The 15,877-nt window shown below is 42.9% G+C and overlaps 1 protein-coding gene across 1 annotated transcript; it reads right to left on the bottom strand.

The window, feature by feature from the left end:
• Nucleotides 1-3,757: 3,757 nt before the first annotated feature.
• LOC135897845 (uncharacterized) lies at nucleotides 3,758-11,198 on the bottom strand. The gene is made up of 5 exons (XM_070529113.1): nucleotides 11,116-11,198; nucleotides 8,716-8,858; nucleotides 7,688-7,756; nucleotides 6,561-6,641; nucleotides 3,758-4,239 (listed from the first exon to the last, which is right to left on the bottom strand). Exons 2-5 carry the CDS (start codon nucleotides 8,762-8,764, stop codon nucleotides 3,758-3,760), a joined length of 681 nt encoding a protein of 226 aa, XP_070385214.1. The 5' UTR covers nucleotides 8,765-8,858; nucleotides 11,116-11,198.
• Nucleotides 11,199-15,877: the final 4,679 nt, after the last annotated feature.

The following is a 15,877-nucleotide window of genomic DNA, read 5'->3' as shown; positions in this document are numbered from 1 at the left end:
CATTAGCAGCGGATCGTTAGCGTTTTGAAGAGCATGCATTCCAGCATTTGGAGACTGCTTATGCCGATAGCCGCGTCACATGCATTGGCACGCATGTTTAAATGACTAATGTTTCCACTTGTTACGCGTGCACTGCTCGTATCCTGTGGCAGGGCTCGTTCTAAAAGCTTCAAAGACCATCTACATTCATACGTGTGTTCAATATATATGCACAGGATGGACTTGTCGGCTAGTTGGTTGAGCATTTTAGAAGAAACAGCGCAACGCAAGGACGACGCAAAAACATGGACCACACCACGAAGCACTGGTGAGGTTGATGCTTTTTTTCGTTCTGGTGTTTGCGCTGTTCCTTCTTGCACGATACACGCACACCACAGGTAGGCAAAAGTTTAGGAGCATAGGGCGTTAACTTTGTTTTCCCCGTTTCCTCTCAGTGTCAATGGCACAACGCGTTGCCCGGAATTGCGCACGCTTACCCTCATATTCAGAAATGCATCATAACTTGAAGCCCATGCTTGACTTGATCTAAATGACGCAAGCCGTGAACGCACCAAAAGAAAGGCAGTGAGCGTCTAGGGGACGTTCGCACCAGGCGTCGTTTATATAAAGTCAAGCATGAGCTTTGTATTAAGATACATTTCTGAATATGGGGGTTAGTCATCTACTTCTCACAGAAAATTTCGAAGAAATGCCCACCAAAACCAGGCACATTCGTAAACTTAACTAGGCAATACGAAGCTCCATAGAAAGAGTGGTATTAAAAGCTTTCAGTATTTTGCTTTACTCCAAAATGGTTGCGCTCTCGTGGCTTCAATGTACAGAGATAGTGCAGCGTTAGCTAAAAAGCATGAATTTCCAAACTCCATGCCAAAATAAGCTTGTAAAATATTTAGGTGCTAGAATCCAGGGTTTGTAGCGATCCTTGAAAACCCCTTATTTCTAAAATGCCATTTTCAAGGCATTGAAAACCCTGGAATTTTTAGAAGTACTGGAAAGTCCTTAAATTTGTACACTTGGCTAGACTTAGCAGACATTGCCAAGCGTTGTTTTTTTTCCTTCTGTGACACTCTTCGCATGTCACAGAGAATTGTATGTGTAAGTAATATAAGGAAAGCGACATCCTTAAAGTTGAAATTACAAAGGAGCTGCAGATACCAGTTTTAGGCACACGGAACCGGCGACAAATGTACTTGGAGGAGCAGAAGCAGGAAGCTCAACAGTTGAGGCATTCAAAGAAAAGCCGTGATGAGTAAATCGAGAGCTACAGACACAATAAAAGGAAATTACAAACGACTTGCTTATTTGGTGGTGAAAAGCTGAGGCAACAGATGACATCACATACACTGTCAAACCAGACAGTATTCAAAAACAGCAAATGTTGCAGGTCCAAGTAGTTAATTGTGCTATTGCAGAAAAACTTTGAGCGCTTTCTTGAAATGCTTCCTTGTGTGCGTTTAGTGATTGGCGGTGAAAGGCAAATTAGCAGTCTTTCAAATGTTTGAAATCAGTGAAATGCGATTTGTTTTGTTTTCTTTTGTTTGCGTTAAAGTTAACAATGTTGATGAACAAGTTATTGCCTGTCCAAACTACTAAAAAAATCGCACGAGGTCCTTGAAGTTACTGTGTCGGGGCCTCGAATGTTCTTGAAAACCATTGCATTTTTTTCTTCAATATTGCTACGAACCCAGTAGAACAACTGTCATGGAGTAAAAACCTTGGCTGAACAGGGGCTTATACGAAGAGCACAGGAAGACTAGAAATGCAGTAGTAGGCATGGAGGGCCCTGAAAAAAATGTGCCACATCTGCTCGTCTGCCTTGTTTCTGCATTGACTGTCCCATTTTTAATAGAAGTGCACTTACTGTTCTACTCCAATAAACGCAACATTACCAACTCCAGTGTGGGGCAGTCCTTCAGCCAGTGCAGAACTCTTTCTGTACATCCCTGTCAGCTCTGTCATTTTTCCAGCATTGTAGTACAAGATTTGTTAAACTGGTTTCGCAGAATATGAGCAGTATACTCTTAAATTAGCTGTTTATTTGTATGCACAAGCTCAGGTCCTCAGTTTGGTTGCATGACAAATTGCCATACCTCAATAGATACAAGAAAAAATGTTATTAGAGTTTAATAAAATCCAAACAGTAATAATCACAACAATATAATTACATACATTTCTTTTGGTACGTATACAGCCCTTGTCTTGGCACTGTATAAATTCAACTATACATCGCAAGTACTCTGTCCTGACCACTATTATTCACATGTGTAAAACCATCACAGCAATTCTTCAACAAATATCACAGTGATTAGTGACATACACTTTGTAACTGCTTTACATGAGCATAATGTATACAAATGGTCCCTGTGTGACACGACTAGTGCCACCCGAGTACTATAACTCACAGGTGTAAAACCAACAGAGCAGTACTTTAAAAATATCACAGCGCTTAGTGACGTACATGCTGTAACTCCCTTGTAAAAGCTTAATACAAACACGTGAGCACACAGAAAGCTAGCAGTGCGCCTACATGGAAATACCACCGCCTGAATACTAATTCATAAGTGTACAACCAACCAAGCATTTCGTTAAAGAATATCACAATGCTTAGTGACATACAATTTGTAACTAGCTTATATAAGATTTATACAAACATGAGAACATACCCAAAGCTATTGGTGCACCTACATGGAAGTGCGGCCATCTGAACATTATTATTTGCAAGTGTAATCTCAACAGAACAGTTCGTTATAGTGACGCCCATTTTGTAACTGCCTTATACAAGCTTAGTGCAAGCACAAGAATGCGGAAAAAATAAATTAAGAACTTGCTCTATGAATACACAAACAGATCAACACAAATGGTAAACACCGCTTTGAAGACACGTGACCGTGACAAAGCACAGTGCTGTGCCGGTTGAAACTGCCATCCACAAAAGTATTGAGCAATGCTTAAACCACACGCAATAAAGTGCTGAAAGACTGCATCTGTAACGTACCTATTTTAATTCAAATTTCTTGAATATAGGGCTCTCTTGCAGATAAGGCATCTGATCCAACTGACCTGATTTTACACCTGCTAAATGCATACAATGCACTCAGATATAACTGGTTATAATAATTATAAAAGGCATTTAAAACTAGATAGTATGATGAAGATGCATGACTAGAAAAGTTCTGTCCCCCTCGTACTTGTTAAAAAGGTGTAAGTACGACACATGTTCTTTTTTTCCGCAATTTTTGCATTAATGGACACCCGGGAACCTCGAACCCACAAAAAAAGAAGATACTGCTGTGTTAATAGTGTTGTGAATAATTTTTTGTGAAAGTTTTTTACAGACAAGTTGCAGTCTCGTTTCTGGAGGTTGAGCTGTATCATGCAAAATAACATGGAAAGTGGTCACATGGGAGCATGACACTATGCCATAATGTTCATTTCAGTTGACTCTCTTGCCCTATAAGTCAGTGCTCACTGTGACCAGTGATGGAACAGCAGTGTCTGTGTAATTTTCATCACACTTCTGTCCTATGCCATCTTTACCAGAGCTGGCGGCACATAGATACCCAAATTTCGATAGTGTTGCTTTCTCAGGTGGTTGTTTTTGATTTGCTCAATATCAGTTGGCACTTCAGCTGCATCAAACTTCTTTTTTACCTCTTCAACAACAACATCAACAACAATCTTACGACACCTGTGCTGTCCTTCTAGTTGCCTACAAAGACCAGTTAATCTAGCAACAACACTGACAGTCTCTACTATCTTATAATGGGAAAGAGGTGTGTCCCACCATGTGTTCCACGTTGTCGCTATGTGGGCTGGCTGGGGAGGCAACAACTGTAATATGTTTGCATATTTTAAAGTGATGCGTGTACTGTGTTATAACACCTAACTTAGTCTTGCACTTGCTGCACAAGAACACTGGCTCACAGTCGTGGTGAAAAGCTTTTGTATGTTGAGCAAATGAGTTGTATGCACTACAAAAAAAGTCACAGTGATAGCACACATGTTGCTCTACCAGGCCTGGTGCGGTTCCTTCTGACACTGCTGCTGATGCTGACACACTGCTGCTTGCCTCGTACACTGTTGCAGCTGCAGTAGACATGGCCGTCTCTGTATCTATTGCTGCCGTGCCACCTGTCATGGTAACTTCAGGTGGTATCGGGCTCACTTCTGCAACAGAGATGTCGTTTGCCCCTTGAGGGCTCTCGTCATCAGGGCCAATAATTTCGTAGGCATTGTCTCCTGCATCGAAGAACCAATAAGAACAGCCTGAATTAATAAACATAGCTCTAAAAAGTACGGACATCAAAACTTAACCACAAGCTTTGCACATCAGTGACCAGGCTTAAGGAATAATACTTGCAGGAGGAGTTACACAATTGTGTGCATACATTACAGTTAAGCCTCATTAGAAGAGATACTAAAGAGGCACGGGAAACATGTCTCACGAAACCAAAAATTTTAAAACACTGAGGAGCCAGACTAGATCACCTTATTATGCATCATCACTAAAGTATGTTTAGATATATCTGAAGGAATAATTGCTCAGGGTGGCTTAAAGGGCCCCTAAACCACTTCTTGACATTTTTTGAACATTTCAAGTAAACATGCGCATCAAAATCAGAATGCCGTCACAATTGACGACGCCAAACGCCACAGTGCGTAGCACTGTGGGAGCACCACAATATGACGAAAACGACCCCGTGCGCCTCTCTGGACCTATCCTGCACCCCCCACTTTGTCCTGACATCACCAGGCTGTCTCTGATGATGTCACCAGTTTCCGGTGCTGTCGATTGGTCGAACGAAAGTGTACGACTGCTGGCAAGGCCTGCAAGCAAATACACACTCCTTCCTCGTCGCGTTGCTCGCGATGCCATTGTGGGCAGCCAATGGGGGCAAAGAACAGAAACGCCAGCAGAAGGATCTCCCTATGAGGCTCTTTAACTAGAGTCACCATACAGTTCCATTGTATTGGCAAGGTCATTAGCGCCACCCCTCGCAGGATGACGGGCCTGCGCGGCAGCAGCAGAGCTCGTTGATGATGGCCTGTCCCGTAACATTTGGAGGTGTACTAGGCGAGGAAAAGACGATACTGTCCAGATGGCCTGTACCAGATGAAAGAGTAAAATGAGCGGGGACTACTTTTAGATAATCAAACACGTAGCTCCACTATTACTGCACCGTTTTGAAAAATTCTCGTGGCTACGTGTTCGTTGCCTTAACATGTAAAATTGCAACACCGCAACTAAATTTCAACCTCGGTGGTTTAGGGGCCCTTTAAAGAAGACATTCACAGCTTTTTAGTGACTGTAGATTGTGTTAGCTTCCTCCCTAACTTCTGGAAGTTAAACACTTCACTTTGAAAGCCTTGTTGCTCGCGGTGCCTTTGAGGTGCTCTTAGACGCTCGTCAGCTTCAACTGTCGACACTTTCTGCCTTGCACTGTCCTCGTTGCCCTCCTTTTCTAGTTTATGCTAAAGAGACATGCGCACTTGACCTGTGTGAGGATTGTGTGATCTTTACGCCCTTTGGAGCACACAAGGTGCATGAAGTGAATGTGTCTGGGTTGTGTCCCTTCGAAGTTGTGAATACTTAAAAAGTCGTTAGTAACAAAGGTGACTCTTGTGTACAGTGTTGTTAATGTGGCAAACCAACCAAACCATTTTCAGATGTCTCTTACAACCAAGTGTATCTTGTAATGAGATTCTACTGTACTGAATATTTTTCATCTATGGATCATCTGCATGTACATATAGTCACAAAGATATGCTGTGTGGAATGGCGAATTAGGAAAAAGCTCGTAGTCTTACTTTTTGTCCCTAACATAAGCAGCTGATAATAATATGATAAAAAGCAGGTAATGAGGCATGCATGGAACATAATCCTTCAGCTCTAAACAGCTTTTTGGGCCCACATCATTCCCTCATGACATAAGGAAACAACTTGATTGCAGTAATGGCTGCATGTGATCTGAGTTGATTGAAACAAACAATACGTAAGGTTGCCCTGTATGTAATTTTATCAGTGCTTTTTAGATGTCCTGCTGACGATCCTGGCTGCACAATGTTTCTCATGCTTTTTGGCACGATTCCTTTATTTTCCACTCCACTCTTTTTTCTGGTTTTATCCCCTTTCCCTTCCCCCTTGCATAAAATAGCACACCTGAAGTATCAAATCTGTTGAATTATTGTGTGTATCATACCTGTTAACATGCGGGCTTCTCTGTGGTCTGTGTTGTATTTTTGCGCTGTACAAGTCAATTCAAAATGAAAGATGGAATGTCCCCGATTTTAGTTTAATTGTATGTGTATGTATATATATATATATATATATATATATGTCTCTCTCATGTTTTGAAATATATGTACATTCAGGAGTGCCTGCATGCTCTTCTTCCCTGCTCCAGTGACGAAAAGGAGAGCCTTTTTATGTAGCATAGTAAAACATTCACATGTTTTCGCTGTGCCCATTACATCACTTATCATATGGATCTGTCACAATACAGAGTAGCAGTGGTCTATAATACTAACTCATCCCAACAAAACTATAGATTAGCACATACCGACATGCTGTGAAACAGCTGTTGCAAAGCCGCTGGTGCTGGCAATTTCAGCAGCACTGCAGTGGTACAGCCGAGTGCCACCTGTATAGTGCCAAATGCACATGCATGTTAGCAACTCACTAGTTGCTGATGGTTTCATAAGCTTTACACTACACAATAAAGTAATCTAGACAACTTTGTTGGAACAAATACACATAATTAGGACACCACTTAAAGACTAACACGATTAATTGCCCCCAATCTCTCACTCACTAAGGGATAATACTACTGAAACCTCAGTGGAGAGCTCAGATTAACAGTCCATAAAGGACAAGCTTTCTTTGAGGAAAACAGCTATAACAGCGGTTAGTTTTCTTGATCAGCTTATGTGCTAGCTTTTATTTAAATGTCATTCAGTACTATAAAATATGAAGTGCCGCATTTCTAGCAGCAGAAGGCGTCATCAGCCTCAGGGTACAACAGATTTTTGCACTGTTTGAGTCAGTGAGCCACACGTACAAAGAAAACCGAATTCACACATACATATACAGTGCCAAGTGCACTCCTCCTTCTGAAAACGCAGCCGCCAGTTCCAATGCTGCTGAACGGAAAGGTTATATAGAGTGCGAGACTGCATGGAACTACCACTTATGACTGTAAGTGTATGATCTGCTGATTGGAGAGGTAGTCACATGCTATTTCTAGCCTCTTTTAGAAGCATTACTAAAGGATGAATTAAAATCTATTCATAAGTCATGAATTTCACGCATCAACGGTTTGGTTAAATAACTTGTGAGAAAAAGACATGTTTACCTGGAAGTGCAACTTTTTTCCTGCTGCAAATTTTCCTTCGAATTAATGAAATAACTTTACAGTGTCATAATATATTGTGTTTCTCGCAACTACTTCCCAGCAGTGGCGAGTTACAGTGTTTATATCTGACTCATTGGGCGACAATACTGCCAAACACAAATGCTTCACGAACACGAGAACACGTCCCTAGCAGAGAATAGCCTCTGTGAGACATGATCGCACCTTTGTGGTCAAAATGTACATTAGAACGACACCACCATCTGATTAAAAAAAAAGCCTCAGTACAAGGCAGCAGCCAACTGCATAATGTGAAATTGCAACTGATGTCCACTTACTGGTGGCCTGTGTTCGAGTCACTTCTGGCAGTTGACTGGGTGCTGAGAAATGCACGTCCTGGGTTGTCCCTACAAAACATACAGGGTTATGTCAAATGTTGAAAATACATATACACCGGCATTTCATAAGTTGCAAAACAAATGAGTAAACTAATAAACAACTGTAATGTAAACAGAGTACACATAAGATAGGCTGTCAACTGGTAATGCATTACGTGAAAAACATAATGCATAGGAAAGACTATATCTATACACACGAAGCTGACACACAATTCGCTCTAGGTTTTTCCGTGCAGTATATTCAAATTATTATGTCTTGTGGTTAGAGCAAGATTAGTGTAAATTACACACCATATATGTACCCTGGAAAACTTTTTTGCAGTATGCACCTGTGCACGCTTCGAATGAGTAGCATTGTAAAATTTACGTACATGACATTTAACATGGTTGCTGAACACCGATTTCCTTTGCCCTGTGGCGTGTACAGTGAGCTACATATATCTGGCCTCCCCCCCTTTTTTTGTACTAGCCGTACTGCGTGCCATTGCACTTATATGCACGTCAATAAGCCTTACGACACAGAAATAAAAAAAAGCGCCAATCACCCATGCCTGCATGTTGTAGTGGGCCTAACCTAACCAAACATGGGCTGTTGCTTTTTATAGTAAACAAAGGCACCGTGCTCATTGCATGTATGTATCATGTCACTAAGCAAATATGCAATTTCATTGTACCACTATTTTTTTATCACATGGATGTATCTGTTGAGAGTCAAGACAAAAAGCAGTCACTTCTCAGAACTAATCAGCTTTTTTAAAACACATATCTAACTTTTCAATGACACTTGCTGCTATGTGTTTGTCTCCAGAGAACATACTTGATTTGACTTTCCAATCGGAGACATTACATAAATATACCATGTTAAGATGACTGCCTGGAGCACATGAGAATTTTCATCTTGGTGTAACATACTGTATCTTGATTTTGGTTACATTTGGTCAAATGGTACACCAAATATACCCACATACTAGTTTTCTTGTCCAAATTGCATGGCAATGTATTTTGATTTTTCGGCATTGGCTCCTCTGCACTACGTGAAGTCGCGCTGCACTGGCTCTTTCACATCCTCGTGTCCTTGCAGCTGCCTTCTTGAGTTATATAAAGCGGGTGCCTGAAAAATATTGTATGCAAAAGTCAACACAAGGGCATGGTGCAAAACAACATCAAGACAGTCAAGGCCATGGCAATAAAAGAAAGTCTTAGCTCTTAGTCTTCTTAGTGAAATGCATGCAAAACATCCAAATGACTGCAACAGTCAACTGCTAAATTAACTTCAATTTTAGATTTACACAAAAACGAAATAACGGACAGTTCATCCTCGTTCGGCACGAATGTTAGAATACTCCTGCTAATGAATAGAACATTGGTCATTTTCAGACATCGTAGGTCTGTCATGAGCCTGGTGTATCGCAAACACCATTTGTGACACATCCTAAGCACGTGCACAGTGTGCTCCCCGCACCATCCCTGGTTGTGCCACTGCTGAAGCCATAATTTGAGGATTATAGCTGCAAACATGATGCTCAGTAGGGATGAAAATATTGTCCTTCAGTTCAATGGATATATGGATGTGCCTATAAAAAAGGGCAACGAGGCTTGTTATGGCAAGCTTACCCACATTTCAATACTAACAAGAAAGTTCACTGCGGCCTGCATCTAAGCTTACTAAAAGGCATGAACTTATTTTCATGTATGAGGTGCACAATGTAGTTCATTTTTGACAGACCCGACTACTGCTGCAGTTTGAAATCTAGCATTTTAGATTCTTGAAGGCATGTAAAAGTTGCAGTTAAACCGCAGTTATTGGTTTATTACACCAACCTATTGTTCTGTGTACGACAGACTGGTAACACGGAATTAAAGCAACATTTTATTTTGATATTTTATTTCTCTACTAAAAATATTCAAGCGATAAACACATTTTGATCTGCCATGCAATAGCAAAATGCACACCATACGCTTGTAACCCCCAAAGGTAGGCTGATTTAGCTATTCATATGACATAACTCTGACACGCCAACTCATATTAGCAAATGCAAAAGCACGTCCAAAACAATAAGCGTATGCATAGCGCCCTTGCAATTGTAATTCCACACAGCAGCCGTTATATTCGATGCCGATGCATAACTAGCTGCTCGACAATTCACCGAGTTCGTAGACATAAGCATCCTTTCAGTTTCCCACCATGCACGAAAACCGCAACAGGAGACAAAACCAGACCTACCTATAATCACACCATTTCAATACATGAGCAAAAACAGTTCAGTCTTAGGGATAAACACTGTGAGAGCGATTTAGTGCGCGACGGCGACGAGCGACAAAACGGGCCGTCGCTTGAACAGATGGCTCGGTTCTGGAAATCTAGAAATCATCGCTCCTCGCCCGAAAGTGCTATGAGCGACTAGCCAATAGCACGAAGCCGGAACTAGATGTACTACATCGCTCAAATACTACCGATTGTAGCGCGGAACGAGCAAATGATTCAATTTTTATACGTGCAAGGATAAGAACCTAGGGCAAGACCTCCGGACATATTTTATGCTACTTTTTTAGTAAAATTCATCAACGTAAATTACTAAAGCACGCGTCACGCGTGATTGCAGCCCTCATGCCGGCAACAACGGGGAGGCGTCGCTCAATATCGTCGCTCGCACGGAGTACGACTTGTAGGCGACGAGCGAACGCGACAGCCATCTCCATCGCGTCGCTTGTAGCCGCCGCGCGCAAGATCGCTTATATGGGGTTCATACTTTTTTCAGCATAAAACATGGATTCCTCATGCGTTTTCAGTAAGTTCAAGATAACGCGCTCAATTGGCCTCTTGCAGCATACAACTGAATGCCTGCGGCAAAGTTTCTAACTAGCACTAATGCTGCACGTAACTTCAGTGGTCGCAGATTCCCCCTGCGCGAGACACCGTCAAGCGCGCGGTTTATTTATAAAAAAAAGCATGCTGCCAGCAAAATGACGCCTTCTGTTATGTGATTCCTTAGTTCAACAGCGTTCCGTACACAGTAGACTGCTAAACTGAATAAATTCAAACACACAAAACGCACGCTAATCACGCTCCGCATAGGCTCGGAATCACGGGCTGGTGAACGAACCATTTTAAGCGTCCTCTCGCCTGGCGTCTTATTGAAGTAACCATAGTTCTGGCAGCATTTGCGATCTTTAAAGCTCTTACGGAACACGGCAACGTGATAAAATCACATGCAGTTATCGCGACGACTGGCTTTTTCGATTGACATGGAGAGACACAGCGCGTATGCCTAATCTTTTGTCAATCGCGTCGGCTAAGCGCAGCGACGGCTTCCTGGCGATAGCATGACATATACGGAGAATGTGCACCTAAGTTAGAATTCACTTACCGTGGAGGATTTGCTGTTATATCCAAGGCATGACGAACGACTGTCGTGTTTTCGTAGCGACGCGAGATGGCTGACATACGATCGTCCTCGGCTGGCCTTCGCGGCGGCGGTGCAGCTCGCTGGACGATGCTGTACGGATCACCTTTCTCCGGTGCTGTGTTGTTCCGCGATCTTGAGCGCGCGCGCGCGCGGTGGAGCAAATCCGAGTGAAAAAGTAGAGCGTTCGCTACGCGTTACTTTGAACTGCGGCGGCCTGTTCTCTTAGAAGCAATTGCATGTAATAAAGCCACAATTAGGTTTCTGGCCTCCTGTAACAAAATCCCGCCGGACAGATGTCCTATTCTGCCGTCTAAGAATAGGACACACTTTTGGCACACATAACTTCTTACACAGGGGAAACGAGCCTCCAACCTGTGGTAGATGCGGGGAGAGGCTGACCGTCCTCCACGTCCTACTGGAGTGTCGGGAAGCCGAATCCGAAAGAAAAAAACATTTTCTCTTAGCATACCGGCACCACATCCCCCTTCATCCTGTTATGTTACTTGGCCCAGAACCACTCTTTGACACCAACGCCGTCCTAGGTTTTTTGAAAGATGAAGTGTTGCATGTTATTAGCCCCACACGTTCGTAGCGCTTCCTCTCTTCAGAGGATGCCGCTGCGATAATTATTTTGAATAGCACATGCCTCTAGGCCCTTGTGGTTCAAGGGCTCTGGCGAGGCAGTAGTGCTGTAAGCAATTTAACATCTCGCATAATTTAAACAATGCAGCAATCCTTTACGATGGATTTTAATGTTCATAGTATTCGTCATTAGTCATCGCCATAATTTTATAGCACGTAGATTTTACGCACTTTACAGCGACTATATTTAGGCCACTTTACAGCCAAGTCACATCTTCCATAATACATCGTTAACATTACCACTTGTCATGGCGCTCTTTGGCCAAACCTGGCCCTTGCGCCACAAAACACCACACAGCATCATCATCTTAGAAGCAAAACGATGTGTTCTTTGCTCAGCGTGCATGAATGATACATTGCCATGTTCGGGGCCAGCCACCTACAGTTGAAGCAGAAGATTACGCTACGTTTTGTTCTCTATTGCCGCAAGAGTAGTTTTACTCTCTCTCTCTGAAGGGGAGAGTGAAAAGCACATTTCAATCTCTCCTTGGTGACAGAGTGAACAATGCATTTCACTCTCCTCGACATTTCGCGAGAGTAAAACGACGCTTTGAAGAGAGAACCGGCCGCTTCACTCCTGCGATACCCTTCCTAGTATTTAGAGTGTTGTTGACGTACACATTTAGCATATGCATTTTTCAACATCTTCCTATTCATTCTAGAAAACTGTCAAATCTTTCGTCCTTGTCTACTGTCGTCCTGCTTTGCCGTTCTGTGATCAGAACGGCAAACAGAACAGAGGAGCCGTTCTGTGAACGTAATCTGGCTGGGTAAGCGTTCTCTCAATAGCGAATTTTAGAATACGGCAACCAATTAAGCCGTACTCAAGTGTTGGGCGACGACAACTCCAGTGTTGCTCCTTTGCGGCCTTTTATGCTCGCTCTGCGCTGTTCTATACACTCTGCGATTACGCTTCCCAAGGCTTGGGCACCGTGATCTAAAAATCTCTGATGTCACAGCTACCATTCGCAACGTACGGAAACGTTAGCTCTGCGTCTGCTTTCTAGCTCATTACCGCCGTATACATGTATGCGACATACGGGAAATGCGATGATATGCGCCGCGTTCGTAATCATGTAAACGCATCCGCTAAAAAAAGCGGCAACCTTTCGCACATTTATGGCCGGCTGGCGTTATACTTATTATATATAAGGATGTTTCAGAGAACACTTTCAAAAAATGTTTAAAAATTGCCTGTGGCAGATAGCATAGTTTTAGTCCATGAGATGCTCTACTAGAAGAGGCGAACATTACTTGGAGGAAAACTTGAAATACGTAATCATATCAGTAACAAAAGTTCACAAATTAAGTTATTAACTTATTAACTTATGGCACATATTGCAATCTAAAATTCTAGCATGTGAAACTGCAAGGCATATTCACTTGAAAAACAAATGTGTGGATGACGCCATTTACGAGAAATGCCGTCAAACTTGCGGTAAAAGTACGCTGTCGTCCTACTTACTTTCATAACAGAACCCCGTTTTTATGTATTGAAGCACAAAAGAAACTGGAATACTATTGCATTTATCCGCAAAATTCAGGAAATAATAACTCAAAGCTGGTGTCATCCTGAGAATTCGTTCCAAATGGATCCGCCTTGCGAACATCCCGGCTAGAATCTGTAAATTGCGTTAGGTGCCATAAGGTAATTAGTCAATATAATTAGGGATTTTCTTCTTAATTAGCCTACTTCCATTTCATTCTTTTTCCTGACATTAATGTCTGCCTCTAAAGTAGACCAGCTCACGGACTAGAATTGCGTTATCTGCCCCAGGCAATTAAAAATATAATTTGAAAGTGATCGCCGAAACACCGGGTATGCCGGTTTTCGCTTGAGTGTTAAGCGAAACTGAGGCATATGCCATATTTGCATACAAATAACATTATTAATGGGGTATATATTGTAACTGGAGTCTGGTGGCTTTGAACGGGTTCCAAGCGGCACATGACCCACCCAAATCTCAGCCGTTCCAAAAACCAAATATTCCGCTGACCCACTACTACTCCATCCTACTGCTTGTCCTCCTCTTCCTGTTCTTTCACTTGCGACGTTCTTCGTTACCGTTACAATATAGACTACTTGCACACACAAGGTGCGCAGCATTCATTAGTTTTGTCAGACTTGTATTTATTTCATCCTCTAAGATAGGGCCAGTTTCGGGGAGAAATAGGCTTTAACCCAATTTTCCTAAACTTGTTCGGTGGGCAGAAATTAGGGGTTATCGGGTATTACCTTAAAACCAAGGACCCTATGTTTGACGCAAGGATCCCCTTTCGCTCGATTCTGTACGTTTCTTATCAGCCACTGCTACGACCGCCGACCACGGTGATAAAGTGGACAGAGCGCCCCGCGGACCGCTGGCGAAGCGTGTAAAGAACTAGCATTAGAATACAACCGCTACGTTATCCCGGCCCTGGTTTCTCGCAGTAACGCCACAGTGCCCAGTCACTGGCATTTAGACAACCCATGATCGTACCTAAAAAGCGACAAAGGTTGCCCCGAGGTATTTTTGCTACCCGAGTTTACAGCGAAGCTGTTAAGGGCTACTTACCCCCTTATAGTGTCCACGTGTAGAAAAAAAACACACCGAAGATAGTGCAATCAATGCCGGGCCGACGCGCGGCGGAGGTGTAGTTCGCCATTAAGGGGCCCACATACACAGTTTCGCTTGTCATCCTTCTTCACAGAGTGGAAGCACACTAAGTTTTGTTGTTTGTTCTTCGTTTTCAATGTTTTTTTGCTTTTGTTTTTTATGCGGAGAGAAAGGGGAAGAGCCATTTCGCATAGGGGACTGTCGTGTCTGACGGAAGGACAGCGCAACGGTGGAGCGAAAACAATACGGCTTTATTTAGCCATCATCTTAACAACGGCGGGCGAACTGCCCAGTTCTATGTCACAGGAACGAAAGCGCGTGCCAGCTTGAATGCCGCCGCTTTTAAGCACAACCACAGATTGATAACGTTTGCGCCGCTACCAAGGCGCATTCCTAGCTGTGACGCCTTGTCACCTAGGCGCGCGACATATCAGTTACGTACCATAATCGTGTAAGTGGTGCTTCCTTCTCAGACTGCCCTTGCAATTATTACGCCAACTTCGAATGACTGGAGATCGCACGTGTGCAATGAAGTGGCGATTTCATGGCATTCGAGTTAAGTTAGCAGGCGTCCCGCCATGGTACTAGGTTACATGTTGGCGAGGGGCGAATATCAAATTTTTCGAATATGAATTGAGTACAATTAGTAAGCATCGAAAAGTCCAACGCAGACACATAAGTACGTATATACAGCGGGGATATTTATTTCTTATATTTAGGTGCCGCGCCCCCGTTGATAAGTCCAAAAAATACAGGGCCGAGGAATCTGTTTTAAACACGAGATCACTAATTGTCATTAGGATATGCATGAATCGTCCCTTAACATCTTTAGGACTTGGTAACAAACAAGCTTTCCAACAATGAACGGCTGCTGCGTGAGATAGAGATTTACAAGAATGCCAAGATAATGATTGCCGAAAAAAGAAAAAGGTGCTGAAGGACTTGTGAGCCGTAAACACGTTAAAATGAACCATTGCAAAGAAAACATCACTGGTCGTAGCGTAAAAGGTAAATATGCTACATGACCAGGGACCCTATCACGTGAAACTATTCCAATCTGTTTTTATTCCAATCTCCTGACGTCAAATTTATGTAACCGCCGACGCAAGCATCGGGAGGGGAGAGGTGACCCGCACCATTGTTTGAAGAGGTTAGTGAAATACTCGACTCACTTACAGGAGGTCTCTTTTGTTAGCTTTAAAATAGAATAGCATTGCCCACCTCTTGACAGCTTATTCTTACATAATTGGCTCACAAGGGGCGAGGAGCACGCAGAAGTGGAGAGCGTTTCGGTGGGGCCGGGCTATATATATAGCGCAGTGAAAGTAGATAACCTGATGAGGAGGGCAATGCTGGCGTCGGCAATTGGCCCGGATCTCCTTGTGTATATAGATTTCAGTGACTGGTAGAAAATTGCGGTGGCGTGCAATGGAACGATAAAAATGCCTGCCACTAAAACGGATCCTCAGCGAAGAAAAGTGTAA

This window comes from Dermacentor albipictus, unplaced genomic scaffold, assembly GCF_038994185.2.
Source record: "Dermacentor albipictus isolate Rhodes 1998 colony unplaced genomic scaffold, USDA_Dalb.pri_finalv2 scaffold_17, whole genome shotgun sequence".
NCBI classification, from domain to species: domain Eukaryota; kingdom Metazoa; phylum Arthropoda; class Arachnida; order Ixodida; family Ixodidae; genus Dermacentor; species Dermacentor albipictus.
The sequence above is the reverse complement of the archived record's forward strand: the minus strand, read 5'-3'. Positions and strand labels throughout refer to the sequence as shown.